Raw genomic sequence first — 18,097 nt, 5'->3', positions numbered from 1 at the left:
TTTGTGCCACAAGTGGCCTTTATATTTTTAAGAAGTTATAAACGATATTTTTGTATGCATAAACTTAATGTTTGCCTGCTGTCAGTGGTTATATTGACCATGTAGAACGTAGCTGAAATATTTTGCATTACTCAGCTGTGACTCTACCTGATAGTGCAGAGAAGATGACACTCAGGCCGCGGAGGCCAAGACTGTTTATGTGTTTGTCCAAAGGTCACACTTGTGAGATAATTAGTATTTACTAGGAAATGCTGTTGAAAGGAAGCATGGTGAAATGGCTATTTAAAGCACAGAGGAACTGATGGGTGGGGGGGCCGTGCTATTGTGTCAGCCCCCCCCCACCCACCCTGTATATACACACACAGACACAAAATAACCAACTGCCTGCCTCTGTCCTATGGTCCTGTCTGTCTGCTGCCCTCCTCGGGAGGTCATGGCTCAATGGAGATGTAGAAAGGAAGGTCTGTTTATACATCCTGCCTGTCCTTGGTCAGAGGGCACCCACACACTGATGCACCCTCACACAGACCGAGGTGCACACACACACACACACATACACAGGGATTTGGAAATGGATGCGCTCATACTTGCACCAAGCCAGGGGGAACATTGTTAGTTTGTGTATACAAACACACACACTCACATCACTCCCCATCTGCACAGTATTGTGAGCAGGGTGCCCTGTCTCCTCCTCTGTGGCCCGCACAGCAGCCAGCCCCACACTGCTCGCTAATGTTTTCTGCTTCAGTGTGCAGACCCCTTTGACTCACTCACCAGCTGGTCGGCCACTGAATAGAGCTGCGGGCTCAGGTCCATGTCACTTGTGAGGTCTTGGCGGAGTGCTTTTTGGGTTGTTTTTTTTTTTTTGGGGGGGGGGGGGGGGTGTCTTGTGAGTAGGAGGGAGTATGGGTGCTGTAGAAAGGGGTGTTCAAACATGGATCGCAAACCTTGGCTATTTCTAGAGGGTACCCGATCGGAGATCCAAGAGCACAACCGTGGGGATCGTTCTGTCTTTTCGCTAAACAGACTTGAACTTGCAGCTCCCTTTATACGAAGTCTGCTTAATGCCCGCTTGAGCACGGACCAGGTAATTGTCCAGAACAAATGGGTCTACTCAGGTGTTGCCCCCATCTCACCTAAACCAAATGAAGTATTTTCAGCAGAGAAGGTGCCTGAAGCTCTTCTGCTGTGTGCTACATGTAAGCGAGGCTAAAAAAAGAAACACGCACACACACTTTTAAGTTGGTCTTAGGATTCAACCTGAAATACCACTCCCTCGACTTTTATTTACTTAAACAGCCTTTGCCAAAACTACCTGATCACAATCCCTTGGAATGACTTGTTTTTTTGTTTACAGGTGTGGCACCTGTTTGAGAGTATTCCTATTTGAAAAGAACAAGTCTTAGCTTGCTTTGTTCATTCCTGCTCATGCCAGTTTACCTTCCCCTTTGTGTCGTGGGCGATGCGGTGCCTATGGCTATTTTCTGAGGTCAGCTTTGGGGCATTGAAAGAAAAAAAAGAGGGGAAAAAAAAACGAGCGAGTGCCAATTAAATCTAGCAGGACAGCTGCTGAGTAACAGAGATCTGTGCTTGTACAAAGCAGGGGCCTCTTTCTGCCTCTATCGTGTGTGTGTGTGTGTGTGTGTGTGTGTGTGTGTGTGTGTCAGTTATCAAACATCTGCCACAGTCGACGAGAAAAGACTCAGGCCTCCTCTAGTTAACTCCCTCCGTACCACAATGCTTTTCACTGCAGGCTGTTGTCACTCTGGCCTTTCGTTGCTCAGGGCAAAGGAGAAATGGATTCAAATCTTTGTAGCTGTGCAAGGTTTTGCAGCCTAGACTTTGTGTAGACAGTTAGCACGAACTGTTTCGGAAGTGACGATCCAACAGGTCAGACGTAATCATATTGCAAATGTAATCAACATCCACGACCATCCGCTCAGCCCTTTTTGCTCCGTATGCGTTCAATAGTGCCGTTGCTGTACTAGTCTCATAATTAAACCATCCATTTTTAAACTTCATATTAAGTTTATGTCCTTGCTGCCCCTCTGTTTCCCTCTTTGGCTCTTTTACAGGATATGATGTACCAGCTGCTCCAGGGGTTAGACTTCCTGCACTCACACCGCGTGGTTCACCGTGACCTAAAACCCCAAAACATCCTGGTCACCAGCGGAGGACAGATCAAACTGGCCGACTTTGGTCTAGCTCGCATCTACAGCTTCCAGATGGCGCTCACGTCAGTGGTGAGTTATGGTCGTCATATTTTTAAACGCTGTTGGTCTCATCCAGTGGAGGCCTTCAAAACAAATACTCGGGTTCCCGACTGAATGAGCGCGTCAAGACTTCTCACCATGAAATATGGTGATTTTTGTTTTTTAAATTTATTTTCTTCTTCTTTTGAGTTGCAATCACACTACTACTGAAGAAAAATAGCTGGATTTATTGGCAATTAATAATTATAGACCTACTTCTGATCTTATCTTTCAAAGCAAAATATTTCATAGTTAAATTTTTTTTTTTTTTTTTAACTAAACAACTGAAGCACCTGAACTGAATCAGGTTTCAGAACCAATAGAAGCACAGAAACTGCCTTTATTAAAGTCATCAGTGACCTGAAGATCAACATTGATCCACAGACTGTTTCTTTGTTGTGCTTGATGCCATTGTTGACTTTGTGGCTCTTGATTGTAATGATTTAATTAAACAGCTTTGCGATTTAATTGGTTTTAACGTGTCGGGCTCTCAGCTGGTTGCCATCATACCTAATGGATACAAGTTTTCATGTTTCAATTAGCAGTTTTAGATCTGCACAATGAAAATTCCATTGGGAGTTCCTCAAGGGTCCTTCTTTGGTCCATCGCTCTTTAACCTTCACATGCTCCTGCTTGGTACAGCGTTCCCTCGTTTTTCGCGGGAGTTACGTTCTGAAAATAGTATTATATTATAGAATTATATTATAGAATGAAACCAAAGATCAAACCCTGTTTTCAGGTCCAGAACATGGGAATAGAGCAGCTGCCAGAGAATCCAACATTAATGAATCAATGGTACAGAAGTAGAGGAAGCAAGAAGAATGAGTTGAGTAAAGTTTGACTTATCTGATTGTGTCCAGAAGTCCAACTTTTTGTGCGATGGTTAGCATCTTCCTCTGCCTTTCGGTGCCTTTGACAGTGCAAAATGCTTCGTCGACAGTGTTGTGTTTGTTGGGGAGAAGACTTACAGTACAGCACTTCTGAGTAACACTGTTAGCGATCGAAGATCTATGTAAATTTGACAAGGTGAACGTATTCTGTACTGGACAGGAGACTTCGCACGAGATTGACAGTGTAAAAAAACTCAAAGCATTCAAAATTGCACAAAAAAAAAAAAAATCGCCGAAACACAGAAAGGTGAACTGTTATACTGCTATAGCGATCACAAATGAATAAGATCCGTTGATGACATTATTTGCTGGAAGTCAGAAACGTTTCTGAATTGAACAGAAACGAGATGGAAATATTTGTTGTTCTAAAAATAGGAGAGAAAATCTGTTCATATTTATCACCACTTTTTCTCAAACACAGTCAGCAGGTTAAAACATTGGCATTATTTTGGACAGTCATCTCAGTCATGTTGATAAAGTCACGAGGACTGTTTACATCCATCTAAATTGATAAAAACAAAATTGAAAATCCTTCTCTCAAACTGACTTTGAGTAATTGATCCATGCATTCATATCTAGCAGGTTAGACTGTTGTAAGTCTTTATTTATTTAATACTGACTATTAGAATCATCAGTAGAATGACTTAAGCTCACTGCACCAGCTACAGTCCTTACATGTACATGCAAACTTGAACATATTATTCCAGTACTGAAGGCATTTCATTGGTTCCCAGTTTAACAGAGAATTACCTTTAAAATCCTTTGACTGGTTTAGTGCCTATAACCCAGTCAGACCTCTTAGGTCATTAGGTGCAGGTCTTTTAACTGTTTCCAGAATTAGATCCTAAGTTTCATGAGGTTCTGTCAGTTACTGTGATGCTGTTTGGAAACAACCTGCCTGCTGACCTGAAGTCAGTTACAGCTGTAACTACATTCAAAAACTGACTCGAAACCTTTTTCTTTTCTTTTCTACAGGGTTTCACTTAGTGTGTGTGTTGTCTTTTATTTATTTGTACCAACCATCCTCGAACATGCACTTTGTAGTAGGATCTTCATAAAATGTGTGTGTGGATACTTCAAACTCATGCCGACGTTGTCTTCAAGGCTTTTTGGTGGATCCCACTCCTGACCCCAAAGCCCAACACAAGACACACTGCCTTGAACTTCCCTCCCATCCCCTGAGAGTTGGATGAAAAGCGTCTAATGTGTTGTAGCGGGCACTTACAGGGCATCAACGGGTAGCTCGGCAGAACAGTGCCAAATGATAGGATTTCTCTGTGTAAATTGAGAGCCAAGGGGCCCCGTGGCCTGCCTCAGGAATCCCTCAGTGGCTGTCGCAGACAGGGATGGAACAGGCAAGGAGAGACAGACACCCCTCCCGTCCCGCTGTCGGGACTTTGATGCCTAACTGCTGAGCTCTGGGCTCTGATGACCAGATAATATATATAGAGAGGGACTGAAAAGAGTCTTTGGAAGAGTTTAAAATGAGGAGAGATGAGACTTTCAAGATCAAGGTAGGCAGCAACAGTAGCTCAGTACTTTGGGTTTCTTTTTCCTTTTTAAAAAAAACTTTTATTCAAAGCTTTTCTGATCTGCCCGCCTTTTAGGAAATTTCATCATTAATGTGTCTGGACTTTTTGAGTCCATTGGGATAGTGTCATTACCTTATGTTAAGGCTTGTTGAAGGCTCATGTGAGTGGGGCAAAAACCTAATTTATTTTTTCTTTTGGCAGAAATATGTCAGAAGGAAAAAGTGCATGCACCTGGATAGGCTGGTGTTGTACTTTTCTGCATCCACCATAATCCACCTGGGTGCAGGTGACATAAATGTCGAGAAAGCTGAGCTGATAGAGGACAAGCTTTGATTCTGCTCGTCTGTGGCATTGTCATTGGTGCTCTTCTCTGTGTAACAGCCAAAGCCGACATGCTTACATCTACTGCACAGTAACAACTTCTGGTGCTCTGTAGGCAATTTTATGGAGAAATACCATTTCTGGTGGTTTTAAAGGCAGTTTAATGAAACAAATCTCCAGATTCAAGAAAAACCCCAAACCCATTAAAAATGTCAAGTAAGCTGACCATCCCAGCATGCATGCCCCAGTGACCTTTGTGTACGTTGTCTTCTTAAAGTCCAGATGTGATATTTTCAGTCATCAGTTTCACACTCTGTTGGCAATAATGTCAGGCATGTACATGAGCTTGGACTTGCTCCTAATAGAAGAGTATAAAATGTGCTCTGGTCAGCTACGTGTTGGTGGCGACTTTAATAAATAAGAATGGAGGGCGTGTCTGTTGGTAGATCCACTGTGGATGGCATTGTTGTTCAATTTTAAGTTAATAATTAAATTAAATGCTAAGATTACTCAACAAATACCCTGGGAGGCATTCACATAAGTGGGCAGATTGGCAGGTAAAGTGTTTGTCTTGGAAACACTGATGTGAACTTGCACTTTCATTATTAAGGCAGCAGTTATTGGAAAGTACAGATGAGTTACGGTTCCAAAGGTTACACCTGATAGCTGCTTTTAACTGGGTTAGTCTTTAAGAGGAAAGAAATTCAGTTTGAGTAATGATCGTAGGCCACGCCATAAACGTATAATTTCTCAGTATTATCATACAGGGTACGTTTTTTAGATTAAGATAAGTATTTCCTCAGTTATCTATCATCCTGACTGATGATTATTCATAGTAGATGAAGACATGATTAACCATAGAATTTGCATAGTGTTACACAATATTTAGTGTGTATGTGGTTGTACTGAGGATTTGTCTCAAGTAGGTGTGATAGTTTCTTTTCTTTTTTTATGACTAGATGGGGGCATTTTTGTCGAGGAAAGAATACTTGCTAGGGGATTCACCTTCACATATGAGCAGCAGTTATGAAGTCCCCGAAACTACTCGCGCACACACACAGAGCAGCACATAACATGTTAATCTGTTTGCAGTCACACTCGAGCACTCATTTCCTTCCTCGGTTAGATTGGGCCACAAAACGAGATGGGGTGTGTGTGTGTGTGTCTCAGCACATGCACGCGCTGGTGTGGAGCTGCGAGGACGGGGTCTTCGGTTCCAGATGAATGTTCCTGCATCTGGAATCCCCCTATCAGCCCAACACACACACAAACAAACGCGCACACATACACAATCTCCATTCATCCATTCATTGTTTCCTCTTGCTAATAATAAAGCGCACAATCTACACTGTATGCAACACACACACAGTGTTTAAGAGGATCTTCCCCTTTGCCCAACAGACCAACAGTTACATATTTAGTCACCTAATGCCACCGTTACTGGTAGACAGATGGGCTTTAGAGAACTGCTGTTGCTTAAGCGAATGAGGTTCTCTCTCACTTTCAAAGTGATTCATTTAGCACTTCTAGAATGACAAGATGACTGAAATGAACATTTGCATGAAGTTGTCAAAGAGTCCCTCACTCACTCTTATGGTTTTTTTTTTGGTTTTTTTTTCCCCCCCCCCAGTGTTGCTAACTGAAAGTAGCACTGCTGTACTTTCTGCTGATGATTTACCAGCATTGCCTGAACTTCTCTTTTTGTGATGAATTTGCTGCCTCACATAGCAACATGGTGGCTTGCTAATACACGTGCATTAAAAATGGGTCATGGAGTCCGGGTGCATGCATGAATGAATATGAGTGATTGCCCCCCAACCCAACCAAATCGGCTTCTCGTAGAAAGGAGGTGGAGAGTAAAAAGAGGGAGAGGGGAGGGAGACCACCCAAAGGGTTTGTGTGGGGGTCCAGATTAGGGTGCCCCCCGGCAGTCCCTGAGGGACCATTGCTTTGTTGATGGTTTTTTTTTATGACCCTAGTTTGGCTACAGCCTCATTGTACTGCCTTGAGTGACAGGCAGATGGGAAAAGCTGATGGGTTAATCTGACATAACAGGAAAGAGTGCAGAGGGCTCTTTAAGATCCTCCTTCTGCCAAAGCACTTGAAGCAAAATCTTTTTGGAAATGGGAAGAAGTGTCACATCATTTTAATACAAAACAAACCAACTCACAGAGTAGCACAACTTTTTCTTGCATCTTAAATGCATAAAGTGACAGAAAACATGTAATGAGATTATTAATGGACTTAGTAAACGCTGGGTTTGTTAGCAGGATGACAACACTGGTAGGGTTCTCCAAAAGTTGATTCTGTTCATCTGGATGTAGCGTTTTCCGTGGGAGAAACGTTTCGTCAGTCATCCAAGTGACTTCTTCAGTCTCAGCTGACTGCAGGTTTCCCCAGTCTTATAAAAGCTGCAGGAAAATGCTACATCCAGATGAACAGAATCAACTTTTGGAGAATTACTTACCTGGATGATTGAGAATGCATCAAGACGTTTAAATCACTGGTAGGGTCTTTATCTCAGAATATGAAATGCTTTGGGATGACTGTTGTTTAATTTGTAAAACTAAAAGACTTTGCACATAGTCTTTGCAGAGATGCAGTAATTTGTGACTTCTCAGTGTTGGCCCTTCTTCGGGCCAGTGGGTTTAGAGAAAAAGAGAAACCACGTTAAACAGGGAGTGGCTGTAAATGTAAAAACTGTGACATTCTTAAAATTCATTCCACTCAGAGTTCAGTTGAGCTGTCAAAAGTAGAAATTTATACTATATTCTACTTTATAGATGTTACAAACATGCAATACACTCTCAGAGAATCTGTCATAAATGTGCACAACGTTCATTTCATTCAACATCTAAAATGAATACTCGAGTTCTTAAAGGCCTGACCGGCTTCCAGTGTGACAGCGTCCTAAACCCTGCAGGTGACGCGTGTCAGTGAACCTTCTAGGAATCATTTGCATCACCAGTACAGTGAGTGAACAGAAAACATAAAGAAGAATCTATAATAAATTCACCAAAAAGCACTAAAAGAGTGCCAACACATGGCATAACACATTTACTTTTAATACACAAACATTTTGTAGGAGTAGGTAGTAGATGATTGATAAGATAAGATAAGATAACCTTTATTAGTCCCACACTTGGGAAATTTGTTTTGTCACAGCAGGAAGTGGACAGTGCAAAAGTTATGAGGCAAAAATTAGAATACAATAAGAATAAATACAGTACACAACTGTACAGAATAGAATAAAATAAAATACTATATACAGTAGAATAAAATAAAATAAATGTACAATAAGATAAAAATAGAATACAAATACTATATACAACTGAGTAAAAATACAACGATGACAGAAAGGATTATTGCACTTAGTATTATTGCATATGTATGGATGTGTGTGCTTGATCAGTTAAAGTCTTTATTATGGAGTCTGACAGCAGTGGGGAGGAAAGACCTGCGAAATCTCTCCGTCCCACACCGTGGGTGCCGCAGTCTCCCACTGAAGGAGCTGCTCAGTGCTGTCACAGTCTGCTGCATGGGGTGGGAGATGTTGTCCAACAGGGATGACAGCTTAGCCGCCGTTCTCCTGTCACTCACCACCTCCACTGGGTCCAGAGGGCATCCTAGAACAGAGCTGGCCCTTCGGATCACCCTGTTCAGTCTCTTCCTGTCCCCAGCAGAGATGCTGCCGCCCCAGCAGACCACGCCATAAAAGATAGCAGAAGCCACAACAGAGTCATAGAAGGTCTTCAGGAGTGGGCCCTCCACTCCAAACGACCTGAGTCTCCGCAGCAGGTACAGCCTGCTCTGCCCTTTCCTGTAGAGGGCGTCTGAGTTATGAGTCCAGTCCAGTCTATTGTTCCGATGAACACCAAGGTACCTGTAGCTGTCCACAGCCTCAATGTCCATACCTTGGATGTTCAGTGGTTGCAGTGGAGAATGCTTGTGCCTGCGGAAGTCTACCACCAGTTCCTTGGTTTTACTGGCGTTGATCTGGAGGTAGTTCAGCTGGCACCAGTCCACAAAGTCTTGGGTCAGTCCTCTGTACTCCTTGTCGTCCCCATCAGTGATGAGGCCGACTATTGCAGAGTCATCAGAGAACTTCTGCAGGAAGCACTGGGTGGAGTTGTGGGAGAAGTCTGCAGTGTAGATGGTGAAGAGGAACGGAGCCAGAACCGTTCCCTGTGGGGCCCCCGTACTGCAGACGACCCTGTCCGACACACAGCCCTGAGTTCTCACATACTGTGGTCGGTCGGTGAGGTAGTCCAGGATCCAGGTAGTGAGGTGATGGTCCACTCCAGAGTTCACCAGCTTGTCCTTTAGAACCGAGGGAAGAATGGTGTTGAAGGCACTGGAGAAATCAAAGAACATGATTCTCACAGTGCTTCCAGCGGTCTCCAGGTGAGCGAGGGAACGATGTAGGAGGTGAATGACGGCATCATCCGCTCCAATGCCAGGCTGGTAGGCAAACTGAAGTGGGTCCAGTGATGAGCTTATTAGGCGCCGAAGCTGAGCCAGGACCAACCGCTCCAGGGTCTTCATCAGGTGGGATGTCAGAGCCACCGGCCTGTAGCTGTTGAGGTCCTTGGGGCGTGAAGTCTTTGGCACTGGTACAACACAGGAGGTTTTCCAGAGCTGTGGGACTCTTCCCAACCTCAGGCTCAGGTTGAAGAGGTGCTCCATCACCCCACACAGTTGGTCCGCGCAGGACCTGACGACCCTCGAGCTGATGCCATCTGGACCCGCTGCCTTCTTGCCATTAATCCTCCTCAGTTCCCTCCTAACCTGGGTGGTTGAGAGAGACAGGCTGGAGCCTTGTGTTGAGTGTGTATTGGATGCTGTTGTTGGGGGTGGGGGGGAGTGAGCAGGGTGAATAGAGGAGGTGTGAAGTGTCTGAGGTGGAACAGCAGCAGTGGGGGTGGGTGAGTCTGCAGCCGATGTTGCAGACTGCCTCATGGCTGAGTCAAATCTGTTGAAGAAATGATTCAGTTCATTTGCCCATCTCACATCCCTCCCAGGCAGAGAGTTCTGCTGTTTGTGGCCCGAGATGGTTCTGAGGCCTCTCCAGACTTCACCAACGTTGTTTTGTTGAAGCTGGTTCTCCATCTTCTGCCTGTAGCTCTCCTTCCCATTCCTCATCAGTCCCCTCAGCTCTCTCTGCACCCTTTTCAACTCCTCTTTGTCTCTTTGGTATTTATTTGTAACTGGGCATGAATAACTTGATCTTATGATCTTATATTATGCTGCAGTACGTTTAACTAGCTCTTTCTGTTGTCATAACTTTACAGATATAGCAGATTTTAAGGTCAACTTGAAAGAAAGGGACGTGAAATGTAAAAATGAGATGAAACGTCAAATGTGACACCCCACATACCGGTATCACGTCCTTCATGTTGCAGAGCCCATGAGAAACCGTTTTAAATATCACATGTGACATGTATTAATTGTTGTGACATATTTTAGATCTTTGCACAGTACTTTCTACAGTTTGACAATACACATCACATCTAAGTCTTTTCGCCAATTTTTGTAACAAATCATGAAGTTGGCGTGGAAGACCTTCGCTGGATGTAGGCCACATTTTAATGGATTGTTAGCATGACCCCACTCGACACCCGCTACAAAGTTTTATCAGGATTCATTCAAAACCTTTCGACCTATTATGTTAACAGACGGGAAATCATGCAAATGCTAAACATAACCTCCTTGGCGAAGGTTATAACTTCAAGTAGGTAAATATAAATAAATCTCGAGAGGCAGTTGCAACGAAAAGCACATGCAACAGATTCACATAAAATATCATGAAATACAAACTATGTATTTCATGAGTCACAGCAGTGTTTTGAAACAGACGTGCAAAGTGTTTCTCTGAACAAATACAGCTTAAAGAGGCTTTCTCTGCACACAAGAGTCTGCACATCAGACAGTTTCCACATGTCAGCACCAACACTAGGCCATAAACATCGGAGCACACAAACAAGAGCACGCATGCCTTTAGTTGACAGACACAGTTTGTAACGTGTAAATTATTTGGTAGAGAGCACCATAACTGCTGGATGTTAGTAAGACTCTGATCTATTTTAATAAAGGCAGAGATCTTTTTTTTCCTGTCATTTCAAGAGTTTTATTATGGAGAATTTTCCATTTCAGTCTCACAGGATATGAACTCTAACCATTAAAATAACTACCAAAAAAGGCAACAGGTAGCCTAGTAACAATGAAAACACACTTTATGGTGTCTTGTAATAGCTGTGGGTGGATGAATTTTGAATGTTTAGGAAATAACTAATGCACGGTGGATTTTTGGGGCTGGTTATTGTTGATTATGCATCTGAGTGAATCTCTTTTTCCCTTCAAACACACCACAGCATCTGCTCTGCCCACTTAGGATCAACAGGATGTTGGTATAACTTCATCTCCTACACTAAACTCTTACACTTTTCGTTAACACTCCCACTAAAGTTCTGGGAAATGAAGCCATTCTAGCAGAAAAGTCCTTTAAATCTGCCTCCATCATCTGAGCATTAATCGATCCTCTCCTGCTTATCCAGCTCAGGGCTCTGTAACAAATCAGCAACTCTGCATAACTGGAATGATGGAAATGGATGCACGTTGAGGAACTCATCTCTCTCTCTTCACTCCTGTGCATTAATGAATGTTTTATTTAATTAATGAAAAGGGCAGCTAATCCCTATTGACCATATACGTAATGCATGAAACATATCAGTTCATGTTAAACCTTGAGCTTGAGGAGAAATCCAGCTCAGTGTTTTTAAGAAAATTCCTAACGGTAAGATAAGGGAATCCCCTCAGCTTCATGTGACTCATGCAGGTCAAGTTAGGTGAAGCTTCCAATAAATAACTTCCTGTAACCTGACCATAGGGGTCTTTCCATTGTTGCCATCCACACATTGATAATCATCGTCATACAAGGCTCGACAGGATGATCCCATGATGCCCATTGCGTTCCGCTCTTATGTCTGTCACGCGCATGTCGTTGCCACTCAAATTGAATTTGGAAAACTGAAGGGGAATGCCAGCAGACTTTGATGTGAGCGGTGTCTGTTGAACTCTTGTGTTTTTCTAGCTTTAACTGAAAAGACATGGAGCGCGCAGCCATCATTTACTGGGAATGACAAGATAAGCTTATTAGTGGTGAAAATGTTTTTTGTCTTGCCTCTGATCTTATCTTACATCAGTGTGTTGAGAGACATGGGAGCCGAAGGGAATTTTATGTCCTGGCTAAACTGAGGCTTACTTGTTTTGAATACAAACACTGTTTTTTTGTTTTTTTTTTACTCATTGCTGCTTTTCTGATTTGCATAATTTTGAATAGACTCGTCTCAAACAATCTGCACGTCGACAGCCACCACTTCCCGTAAAATGTTGGTTGGTGACATGCAGGGGACTGTAACTGTTACCTGATCAAAGGTGTTTTCCCACTTCTTCCCCCCGGTTCCCTCTCGCAGCCCTCCCACTACCCGTACCAGAATTAGACACCCGTATCTCAGACGACATTAAACAAATTGAAACCAGATTTCCTGCCCATGCTCAAACGGCAGACGTGCTTTTAACTCTACAAGACTTTCAAGAGCAGTCTGACTGTATTCAGTCTGCATTTGCATTTTCACTATGAAAGTGTCTCCCACCTCTGCACGCTCGTTTGACTACAAATATCAGTTAAAATCTGTTGGCGGGAAAAAGTGTCATGATGTTCTTAGAAGATAGTGATGATCATGCAAATAAGGTGTGTCGTGCCCCCCCCCCCCCCCCCCCCCTTAAACCAAATGCAATGTTTAAAAAAACAACAAAAAAAAAGCCTCTTTCCAAAACATGCTGTAGGGGCCGATGCAATCGTCCAACTATGTCAGACATCAGCTGTGCACCTCCACTGTTTAATGCAGCAGAGCTCAGAAACATTCGGGCGAAAATGAAATAACTCGGCGATGACAAAGTATGAAGCGGATCGTCATGTCTGTGAATTTGTCCTCATGCCAAACAATGTGTTTCTGCTCTGGACAGGCAAGAAATGAGAGAGAGAGAGAGAGAGAGAGAGAGACAGAGGCAAGCAGGCTGGGCGAGGGAGGGAGGGGAAAAAGTCCTCGCAGTGCACGCAGGAGAGCACGTGCAGCACTGAATGTGGGAATGTTTAGATATCTCCTCAAACGGCTCCACATGGGAAAAAAGGAAAAGTCATCCTCTATGCTTTGACTGCAGCCGGCTGGAGCAAAGGGGTTGGCCTCAGTTTGACATAAGCAAACACTCGCAGGGTTTCACACACACACACACTGACACACACATACATATATGATTAGAGATCCCATCCCCCCCCCCCTCCCGCCCCCCCCCCCCACACACACACACACACACACACTTTCGTACTTCTGCACATTGCTGTATTAATTGTTGCCGATGTCTTGGCAACCCAGCAGGTGCGGAAAAGGAGGCTACTGACTGGTGCGTGTGAATCACATGTGCACATGCACCAGTCACCTGGATTTTAAAGCCTAGTCTGTACCAGCAGCAGCAAGAGGAATAGGAGGGGGGGGGATTACAGCATATATCAGGAATTTTCCAGTTAATGATGTGCGGATGTGGTAGCACTGGGGAGAGAGAGCCACTGACTGTGCTGTCTTTGTTTTGTGTGCCGAGGGCCCCGTGCTGCATTCCTGTACGCTGTGCATACTTTGGCAGCAGTCTCACTGCCCCTCGTTTTACTGTATACAGTTTGTGTGCTGCTCTTGCACTTTTCTTTTTTGTGCCCCTGTAGTTCTCTCGCGCTCTCTCAGTCCATCCCACAGGCGTCTCTGTCTCCATGAACCTTTTCTCCCCCCCACCTCATTTTTCTTTTAAATTTTCTCCTTTATTTTCTTTCCTGGTCTGGGCAGAGTGATTATCGGAGGCTGTGAATTTTTTTTCTTTTTTTTGCAGAACAAAAAAAAGGGAGCGAGAGGAAAAGTGAAGGAGGAATGAAATAATGGTGTTTACAAGATGGCTGACTGCTGACGTTTCTCTGGAGACACAATGCTGTTTAATGCTTATTATTATGACATCCGCTCTGCTTCACCCAAATGTTGGCCAGCCCACATACACCGGAGTCTTTATACGTTTTCCTCTGAGGTTCTCTTAGGAAGACTTCAACTTGTTGTGGATTGTTTTCAGGAATGTGCTCAAACCTAAGTGCACTCCACTCTATTCCGGTTGATTCAGCAACTGAAAATATCGACTTTCGACAATCCTGCTCTTTTCGATTACGTGTGTGTGTGTGTGTGTGTGGAGGGCGTGTATCACTGTGCAGTGGTGCTCTTTCATCCTAGGCTTCCTCAGTGACAGGGAATGTAAACATGGGCCCCGAGCCAAGCGCCATCAGCCTCCTCGCCTCTGGCGCTGCAGCCCCTTATGACATCAGGTCACGCTGACTGACAGGAAGACGTCTGGAGATTTGAAGAAGAATGGGATGAGGAATGAAGCATGTGGTCTCCAATAGTTCAAAAAAACGTTCTGCTCACCTAAAAGAATGACTGACTCTGGTTATTACAGTGTAGGTCCTGTTTTTCTAGCCGAGCTATAGTGTTTATGGCTTATTTTGTTACTTTGTGCAACCGCAGCCAATATTTGTGATTCTAACGACATTGGCAAAGAGGCGAGCGTAGGTTTCACACGTGTTTAACAAAAGTGCAGACCCTGCACAATATTCTGGCGGACTTTTGGAACATACTTTTAAAGACATCCTTCAGCTCAGCGATATTGTGACGTGTGGTATGAGCAGCTTCCATGAGGGCATTTCACCGCATCTCTTTTTGGATTAAGATTGAGATTGCCCCGCACCCAATTTCAAGCCATTCTGCAGTAGATTTACTTCAGATAAGAGTTGCTGTTGTTTACCAAAAAGTCACTTTGACCTTATTTTGAAAGCTACCTCGATTGAATTTTCGGCACCGTGATGGCGTGGGGGGTGATGGCCTGTCCCAGAGTTCATTGTTCATAATTGTTACTCAGATGTTATATATTTCTGATTCGATGGAAAGTTGCCATTTTGAAATGTTGCTTCAGTTAACTGGTAAACACACGGGCTAATCACTGACAACAAAGATGCACTAATCTGGGAAAAATAAAGCCCAGGCTGTAATAAACTGACTTATCCCTTAAACATCAAACACATGCTGCAGATGACTTGCATGCATTTGCAGTTACACACTCTAGCACAAGAAGGTTCTTGGCACTGAAGCATACTCATCCAAGCTAAAGCAGGTGCTCTCTAAGTCGCATGCAAATACTCACACATAGCTCAAACCAAATGCCCCTACTTCCAACCCCACCCTTGCTCACGTGCATGCACCTTATTGTCATACAAGCCCCCCCGTACATGCAGCATGCACTGGCAGCACTGGAACGGATGTTGCAAGGCGGACAGGCTTGGAGGTCTGACCTAGGAGGTCTGGAGGTCCTTGGGGGTAGGAGAAGCCATTTCCTCCCTGATGAGGAGCCGGGAGGAAAGAGCAGCAGGCAGGGCTGAGGACGATGGTCTCAGCAGAAAGGAATTCCGAGAATGTTGTCCTTTAATCTGGAGTCAGCCTCGTGCACTCACTACATCTCTCTCTCTCGCTGTGTTGCTCTTAGCTTGCTCTGTCTTTTTTCTCATTTGGCTTTATCTGACCACCTCCTGGGTTTTCTGTTTCCGTGCCATAGGCGAAGAAGGGTTTCAGATGGACGCAGGCAGATTGAAAATGCAAAACGACCGACCCATTTTTTTGACTTTTCGTTATACTGCGTGCATGAGTTTGTGTGTGTTTATTGTAGCCCGTGCAGAAAAAGGAGAGCAGGAGTGTATAATGAGGGTATTTGTGAAGCAGAACAGAGAATAAGAAGGGTGAGAAAGCGAGACTAAGGAAGGAGGAATGCAAACGTGGTCGGAAGAAGATTGCGGGGGGGGGGGGCAAAAGGGAACATTACAAGTGTGGAATGTCCTTTTTTCATTTTGTAGCAGACACATGTTGTTATAATCATCTCTGTGAAAACAGTTATTTGGTTGTGTGTTTAGGCCTCGTCTCAAAGCATTGTAGGGATGAGTTGTTGTTTTTTATTTCTTTCAAGGGGTTGGATGCAACAGGCTTGAGCATTCCATGCATAGTGTCAAACTGTGTGTGATCTAAACCCACTCATGCACACAGTAGGTTCTCCAACTTAAGTCTGGGCTGTACTGCATTTTAGACACGTGTGTTTTATAGACTTACAGAAACAGAGAAATAGGCTTTTTTTTATAGAGATGAGGGAGGATGTATGGAGAAAAGGGAGCTGGTGCTCTAAACACTATCTAGTGCAAAGAATATGGATGAAAATGATCTATAAATATGTTTTTAAATATGTGACTTTTTTATGTCTTGAGCAGGAATAAATTTAAGTGTCAAAGATGGAGTAAGGGAAATTGGAAAGTACTGAAAAATCATCTGCTTTTGGTTTTAGTTTCCTTTATGATGACCATTGACAAAAAACACAAATCTAGAGTAAATGCTGGCTTATCCTTCAGTGCAGGCATGCAAGGCCATAAATACACGGCTACAAAAATGGTTTAGTATTTTGCAAGTGGCTGGGGTGTAATTTCATATTTGAAATAAAGCTTAATACAGCTATCTTCCGGTGTGTCTGCAAGTGCATGCATGTGTTATGTATATGCCTTAATCTGCAGTTGTGGCTGGGTTTTCGAATAACTGCATTTCACTGAGGCGGATATACCCCGAGCTCTAGGTCTGTGGTTCTTCCTAGAAGGCTTTGTGAGAGTGTGAGTTTGTGTGCATGTGTGCGTGCGTGCATACGTGTATATTGGAGTCCTGACTTTTGACTTTGCAGGGTGACAAATCCATGCAATAGACTGAGGTCACATGCATTTTAGCCTGCAACTGCAAGCGTAAGAGGAAGACGTGGAGCGGGCCATTTGTCGGTTAAGCATCTATCCATGTTTAAAAATGGCGACCTGCATTTAAACGTCTCATGGCAATATCTCCATAGGCGCCAGATGCAGATATGCTGTAACTGAAGATTGAGCTCAGTACTTTGCTGCAAACTTAAAATCTCTTTTAAAAAATTAAAAAATTCCAACAAAAATGTAGCAATGTTGTGTTGAGTCCTGTCCTTGATTAAAATGAAAGTATGTAGCCCGGCTCTATGGGAAGCTGTGCGACTTCCATTCATGATTTTCTTTGAGGTTTCACTGTTCTAAAATTCGTCAATGACCCTAACACTTAGTGTGCTCACTTGGCAGATGCGTGTCTCATTTCTGGTCACGTGACTCGCCCGACGGATCTCAGCCAACTAGCCTCAACTTCCGCCCTATTTCCACTGAAGCAGGAAGTAGAGATGAGAAAGTATCACACATCTGCAAAATGCGGCCCCCGGCTCTATTAATAGTCTCATTCACTTTAGAAAAAATGCGGCTCAGGTTTTTATTCCTCTTATCAATCTCACTTGTCGGCTTGGAGATTTGCTCACTTGCTCAGTTCACCTCACATATCCAGGACAACTTCTCGTGCCACTGTCATATATAAAGTGATTTCCGTGGAATTCCTATTCCATGGCCGGATGACCTGGTAATTGATTGGCCTAGAATATTTATTTAGGCTGCCAGTAATGTATTTAAATCCAGTTGTACACTACCTGCGACTCCTGACGCAGCACTGCACAAGGAAACCCCTACACATGTGTTCTGCAGACCTTTGCACACCCTTATCTTCGTAGTTGTGTATGTGCACCCGATGGCATTGTCACATATGTAGAGCAAACTGTAATCTGGGCTACCGGTGTTTGTTTGTGTTTGTGCTATTGTTGGTCCCTTTAGCTACCACCCCCGGCCCTCCCTGCTGTGGAGAAGACATAACAGAGAAAGAAGTTTAAATATTGAAGTGAAACCGAGTGCTTGAAAACAATGAAAACTGTCCTCTGCAGCCACTGTTGCTGCTTATAATGCATGCATTTTTAATCTTGAACGTGCTTTGATTACATTTCCACAATCCTTCTTTTCTGTGCAGGTAAAGATCTATGCAAATAGACACCAGCCCAGCAACCATAAACCCTTTAGTCACTGCAGTACTTTAAACTAATACTG

General features: G+C 43.7%; 1 protein-coding gene across 1 annotated transcript in view; it reads left to right on the top strand.

Moving 5' to 3' along the window:
• Positions 1-18,097, top strand: part of cdk6 (cyclin dependent kinase 6) — a 39,609-nt gene that overhangs the window by 8,638 nt on the left and 12,874 nt on the right. Inside the window, exon 3 of the mRNA XM_085261773.1 lies at positions 2,076-2,243. Coding sequence (XP_085117899.1) covers positions 2,076-2,243 — 168 coding nt within the window. The remainder of the gene's footprint in view (positions 1-2,075; positions 2,244-18,097) is intronic.

The sequence above is a fragment of the Mchenga conophoros genome, linkage group LG22 (genome assembly GCF_057382185.1).
Source record: "Mchenga conophoros isolate Kocher_MC1m ecotype Shallow Benthic linkage group LG22, M_conophoros_male_GT1.1, whole genome shotgun sequence".
Lineage (NCBI taxonomy): Eukaryota > Metazoa > Chordata > Actinopteri > Cichliformes > Cichlidae > Mchenga > Mchenga conophoros.
This window is presented reverse-complemented; position numbering and strand designations above follow the sequence as displayed.